Genomic DNA, 6,460 nt, shown 5'->3' on the forward strand with positions numbered 1-6,460 from the left:
TGAGGAAGAAAATGGGAAACCACCAGAAGTGGTGGAAAATTCCACATTAGTCCTGGGAGCTGTGGGAAGCCAACAGCACTTACCAGTAAGTGTGGTAGAGCCACGGACTTTCTCCACAGTCTCCAGCACCCTCTCAAAGCAAATCCATCCAGCTGCAAGGGTGTGGTGCTCACTGGCCACAGCCTGGTGTAGATCAAGCTGGGCTGAAGCCCCGTGAAGGTAGTTCAAAAAAAGGGAATCTATTTCCACCACGTACTGGGAGGTGAAGTCATAGAGGGGCTGTGGCCCCACAGCGAGTGGGGTACAGTGGGTTTCAAAATCATAGAAGGAATAGGTGCAGAAAGTGGTAGGTTGAGTGTCTCCAGCCTGAGCCAGGGCAGCAGATGTCAGGAAGGCCTGGTGGATGTGTAGTTCAAAAAGATTTTCACTCTGATGCAGCAGAGAAATGTCCACTTTCCCCTCATCTCCATGAGCTGGCAGGGTTTCCAGACATAAGGACAACTGTCGGGTGCCATAAGCCACATCTTTGAGCTGTTCTAGAGGGAAAAGAAAACTGCCTATCCATTAAAGCATAGACAGCTCTTCCTTAGGATAAAATAAGTTGGACAGAAGGAGAATAAAAATCATGATGAAAGTCCAAATTGTTGATGATTTCGAGACACCATGTAATTCAAAAAGAAAAGCAAAAGAATGACAACCAGGAGCTTTGAATTCTGACGGCCAACTAACTCAAGGCCTGCTTTAGAGATAAGGTACAAAATGAATGATTGGAAAGTAAATGCTAAGCTCAGGAAAACACTGGAGGCACAATTTCATCTACAGATGTCAGTTTTGTCTTACAGCAAAGTCCTATGAATTAATTGTTAATTCCAATAGAGAAGCACTAGATACACAAAATAGGAGTATTTCCAAAAATTTGGGATGTGGGCCATCGAGAGAATACCAAGATATAGTCATGTGCCTACTACATGACATCGAGCTCCACCAAGAAATGATTTCCCTTCCAGCCAGATCAGTCACAAGAATCTTCACTGTTAAGAATTTAGTTTCAACATAAGAAGGCAAAAAAAAAAAAATCCACTGTAAGTCAAAGAGTAATGGAGTAAAAAGTTGGAGAGGAAACTTACTGGAAATAGGTTGAAAATACTGGCAAAGGGATGAAAAGATATGTAAGACAGTCTATCAAATCTGTGCATTACCTCCCATGTCCAACCAATCAGAAACTTTGATATACAGTCTGCTTCAAATCGGGGAGTTATTTGAATCATCACAATGTGTGTCGATGATGAAATTCCTGTACTGAGAGTTAATGTAGTAGAATAAAAATATTTTGAACACATCAGAATGCCTTCCTGCCCAAAATAAATGGAGTACAAAAAGATTAGATTAATGGTTTCTTAACTGATAAGATTAACGTAACTAAAATAGATTTAAAGTTTTGCATTCCATGACCCAGGGCTTTAGCATATAAAGAAATTCTACAAATGAATAAAATGCTATCAAGAAACAGGTAAAGGAGGGCGCCTGGGTGGCTCAGTTGGTTAAGCGACTGCCTTCGGCTCAGGTCATGATCCTGGAGTCCTGGGATCGAGTCCCGCATCGGGCTCCCGGCTCAGCGGGGAGTCTGCTTCTCCCTCTGACCCTCCCCCCTCTCATGCTCTCTCTCTCTCTCTCAAATAAATAAATAAAATCTTTAAAAAAAAAAAAAGAAACAGGTAAAGGACAGAAACAGGCAATTCTCAAAAAAGACACAATACAAATAACCGGTAAACATGAAAAACTCTTTGATCTTACCAGGAATGAAAGAACTATAAGTTAAAGCAAATGAGTCTTCAGAAGTAGATAAGAGGATTTATCCTGTACTGTCCCAGGAGAAAGACCCTGAATCTGAAAGACATGAGAATTTCAATCCAAGGGAAGATTTCCTTTGTTACATGGCAGTGACTTTTTAACAGACTGGCCCTGGCATGGATAAATCATGCCCCAGCATGACCCACCTCCCTTCACTCTAGCTCCGCGCTAAGTAAGCTGCTTCCTGATTCTGCTTCCCAGAGAGACGGCTGCCCTGAACACTAGTTCCAGACCGTCTCATGGCAGCAATGAAACAGCCACTATCATAAAATAATAAATGAACATTCTGATTTAAATATCAATCTTTGGTGAATTTGGTTAGTGTGAGTCAGGTCTCTGAAAACTGAGTCTAATAACAAAGCCAACATTCTTGACAGGCGAGACTGAGACCAGCTCCTGGTCAGCAGCAACTGTCCTAAATAAAGGAAGTACCACACTGAAATTTGCACAAGTGTCCAGCCAGCTGCCCTGTCACGTCGACATCCTCAAAGTGCAACAAAGAACTGAGAGACTTTTAGAGAGAAGTCACAGAAAAGGATGATGAGAGATGAGTGATAAAGCTCTATAGTGGCCTGGGTTGAGGAAACAACCTTGAGAGAGGGAGTGTGTTACGCCAACCTGGGGGCCCACAGTGATATGCTCTCAATTCTCAAAACAGATTCAGCAATTGCTGGGCCCTGCTGAAACTCTTCAGAGGAATCAGAGGAAGACACTGCCACGAAAGAGGAAAAGAAGCCGCTACGCATGTGTGAAAACACCAAAGACGGTAGGACGAAGAACAGGAGGGTTGTGTCTCCTGCCGAGACGCAAAAGGCCGCCTTCCAGGCAGGTGCACAGAGGCAGCACAAGCATGAGCCACGTGACGGGTCCAAGATGAGAACAAAGGACTAAGACTTGCCGGATAGCGGAAGGCCATGGCTTCTCAAAATACCTTCCAGCTGATTGATACGATTGTTCTTGAGGTCTAGCAGTTGATTCAACCGCTCCAGTTTTTCTTTGTGATCTTTACTTTCATTATCGGCTTTTGTCATCATCGCCTCCAGTTCCTCCTGAAACAAAATAACGTCTGAACTTTTTTATCTCAGTGGCCCAGCACCAAAGGGCCCAGATAAAAAGGTGGCACTTGTTCGGGTGAAGGAGACTCTGCTATCACCTTAACAGGGCAGACTGAGCCACTAGAAAAAATGCTGGGGTCATCACAGACTCCTCCGGGACCAGTTGTGCTCCTGGTGCCAGAGGACAACAGTTTCCTGATTCTGGGAAAACTGGAACCTGAAGCTTCGCAGCTGCCCTTTTCATTAGCTGGCCCCTTCACCAGCTTCTACGCCAAGGTGCCACAGGCCCATGCGAGTCCTCCAGTGCATCAAAGGACGGCACGTTCTGTGTTGCACGGGGCAGCATGTCCCTCGCAACAGCCCTGGACACTCGGGCCTCACTTAATTCCCAGTGTGGAAGTGGTCCCCAAGTGCCCATTTATCTACCCCCTTCCTGTACCACCTTTTCTTGCACCTGATAGCACACGTTGATTTTGCGCTGCAGAAGGAGCATGTCTCTGGTCTTTTCTAGTTCCAGCGTGGTCTCCACGTGCGACACTTGCAACTCACTTAGCATCTGGGACAGTTTCTTTTCTTCTTGGTTTTTTGGTTCACAGGGCTACCGGGAGAAAAGCATGGGTAAAAGGGAACAGAAATATGAGAGGCACGGTAATAACTATTCTCAAAGCAGTTGTTGGTAATAGGAAAATCCCAGCAGCAGGAGTGAAAGGGGACTGTGGCACTTCACAAGGGCTTTCTTCCCTAGTTGCTCATGTTCAGGAGCGGCAGTAAGTTACACAGCCTCTGATAGCTTGTTGGCTCTTCTGCAGATCATTGCAAGTCCTCGTCTGAGAAAGCATTCTAAATGCTGTGAGCTGTAAAGGGTGGGAAAAATGTGTGGAGCCCATGAAGCTATCTGTATTCTCAGCCTTCTCACCGCCTTCTGAAGACTGCCCTCAAGCATCGTCTCTTCCAGGGGTATTTGCCAGACATCCCACTATACAGGGGATCCCTCTGTTCAGGGGACCTGCTTGATTAGGCATGCTCTTACCTCTGTCGGAGTGGTCTCTTGGAATAGAGCTGGGTGAGTGGCTGGTTCAGATTGCCTGTCAAGAGACTGGGAAATTATCTCTTGATTTTGGAGGATCTCTACTTCCTGCTTATGCTTCTGAAGCAGATTGGTGACTTCAAGCTGCAGATCCTTGTTTTGAGCTGGGGGGCAGGGGGGGTGGGGAGGGGAATCATCCAGAAAGTTGAAACTCTGTAGTTATCAGAAATCAAGCTTAAAGTTGGACCAAGTGCGAATTAAATTTTCCCACTGATGTTTAATTTATTTTATAAATTTACTTTTAGAGAAGCAATTTCATCTTATTTCTACAGAGGGGTTCCAGCTTATTGACCCAGTAAACTGAGCTGACACTTGGGACTCCAAAAACAAAACAAAAAACACCTGCAGAACTGTAAAAAAAAACAACACAACCACCACCAGCAGCAAACAGAGCCACTTGACTAATTGGGATAGTGCGAACTTTTTTTTTCTTTTTTTAATTTTTACTTTAAGTAGGCTCCACACCCAATGTGGGGCTTGAACTCACAACTGTGAGGTTAAGAGTTGCATGCTCTATCAACTGAGCCAGCCAGGCACCTCTACAGTGCAAACTTTTCTTTTTTAAAAAGATTTTATTTATTTATTTATTTGAGAAAGAGAGAGCATGAGGTGGGGGGGGGAAGGGTAGAGGGGGAGGGAGAAGCAGACTCCCCACTGAGCAGGGAGCCTGACACAGGGCTTGATCCAGGACCCTGAGATCATGACCTGAGCCAAAGGCAGATGCTTAACTGACTGAGCCACCCAGGTGCCCCTACAGTGCAAACTTTTTGCTAGCACCAGCCAAACCAGTATCTCCCCAACTCCATTCTGAGTTCCATGCTATCGGTTCCCTGTGACACCTCCCACTCCCACCCTGACCTGGAGGGAGGGAGAATGGGCATTTGGGCATTTCTGCATGCATGTGTTTGGGTGGGTGGGTATGGGTGTTTCAGGGAAGGAAGGTTTAGTGATCATTTCATTATCATGCATTAAAGGAGGGAGTTTAGATTAGATTATCCCAAAGTCTTTACAATACTTTGTTTGTATCTCATATATACTACAAGGTCCTTAGCATGTGCTCCTGAGCTTTATCCCTTTATGGTTCCTAACTCCATTTTTCTTGATACTTCTTTTCCTTCACTCTTCTATGTGAATATATTAGAATCTAATGAAATCTAACCTTGATATGACTAAATATTAAGGTCGAACCTAGCAAAAAGAAGTGAGACAAAGGTCTCTTTGACAGTATTTAAAAATCTTCAGAATAACTATCTACTGTGATTCCGAGTTAAGACGGGAAAATGGAAGTAGTAACCAAGAGCAGTAATTTGCTTCGCAGTTTGAGGGGCTAAAACAAAACAAAACAAAAAGCAAGACTCCCAGTCACCTCTAAAATAATTGGTAAGAATAAAAGGCATTTTCAACAAATAAAGTGAATGTTTAAGAACAATAAATTTAAGGGGCGCCAGGGTGGCTTAGTTGGTTGAGCATCGTTCAACTCTTGATTTCGGCTCAGGTCATGATCTCAGGGTCGTGAGATTGAGCCCCGCCTTGGGCTCCATGCTGGGCACGAAGACTGCCCAAGATTCTCTCTCTCTCTCTCAAAAAGCAAATAAATAAATAAAAACAATAAATTTAAGAGTTGTCATCCTCTCAAATGAAAACTCATTACATATAATAACTTCTGCATGTGAGGTAGGTGTCATGCTTTCTTGATTGTAAGTCTGATCTGATTGCCAGCTTGCCAGTGTTCTTATTCTAGTTATCCCTGATCCACACAAAAACAGGATCAGGTGAGGGGATTAGAGGGGACTGGAGAGGACTGGAGAAATGCTGGCCCAAGTTCCCTTCTCCCACACCAGACATAACGGATGCCTCACTTGAGAAAGGTCTTCACAGCCTGACCTACCTTTCTCTCTGGACAGCTGAAGTAAGACTTTCCTCTTCTCCTCCAGCTCAGTGTCCAGCTGGTCCTGCAACTGAGAGACTTTCTGCTGTAGCTGTTCTCCTACGAGCTCAGTGCTCCAGTGAGGCTGATTACTGCTGTCCAGCATGCTGAGTATGGGAAGCAAGTAAGGAGCGAGGAGAGAGTTGGATAAATACTCAAAGGTGTGTGATGTGACGTCTTTATAACACAGTTTCAGCATCTCCTGGGCCTAGCACATCATTCATTCCCCTACATGTTTTTTCTGTCCCTGCTTTCTCTATAACTGTCATTTACCAACTGCCTTGGAACTTCTGGGCTCTACTGAGGAGTTCCTTAGTATCACTTCTGTTTAGGTCTCAGATAACCCACTGAGCAAACAACCCAAGTCACATCTATTTCCCAAGGAACTTGTCCAGCATGATGGCTTTCTTCAGGTACTGTGTACCAAGACATTCTCAGGCCTGCTGAATTAAAAATGAGGAACAGGGAGGGCACCTGGCTGGTTCAGCCGGAAGAGCACGTGACTTGACCACGGGGATGTAAGTTCAAGCCCCATGTTGC

The 6,460-nt window shown here is 44.7% G+C and overlaps 1 protein-coding gene across 5 annotated transcripts in view; it reads right to left on the reverse strand.

Moving 5' to 3' along the window:
• Positions 1 to 6,119, reverse strand: part of RPGRIP1 (RPGR interacting protein 1) — a 42,301-nt gene extending 36,182 nt beyond the window's left edge. For 2 of the 5 annotated variants that reach the window (XM_044917855.1, XM_044917856.1), the window contains exons 1-4: positions 5,882 to 6,119; positions 3,937 to 4,097; positions 3,361 to 3,504; positions 2,750 to 2,900 (exon numbers count right to left, since the gene is read on the reverse strand). In XM_044917855.1, the coding sequence (XP_044773790.1) occupies positions 2,750 to 2,900; positions 3,361 to 3,504; positions 3,937 to 4,097; positions 5,882 to 6,119 (694 nt within the window). Of the gene's footprint in view, positions 1 to 83; positions 537 to 2,749; positions 2,901 to 3,360; positions 3,505 to 3,936; positions 4,098 to 5,881 lie in introns of those variants that run through there. The other 3 variants (XM_044917854.1, XM_021695700.2, XM_044917857.1) reach the window with 3 other exon arrangements.
• Between the last annotated feature and the right edge of the window lie 341 nt (positions 6,120 to 6,460).

Source organism: Neomonachus schauinslandi, chromosome 9 (assembly GCF_002201575.2).
Source record: "Neomonachus schauinslandi chromosome 9, ASM220157v2, whole genome shotgun sequence".
NCBI classification, from domain to species: Eukaryota; Metazoa; Chordata; class Mammalia; order Carnivora; family Phocidae; genus Neomonachus; species Neomonachus schauinslandi.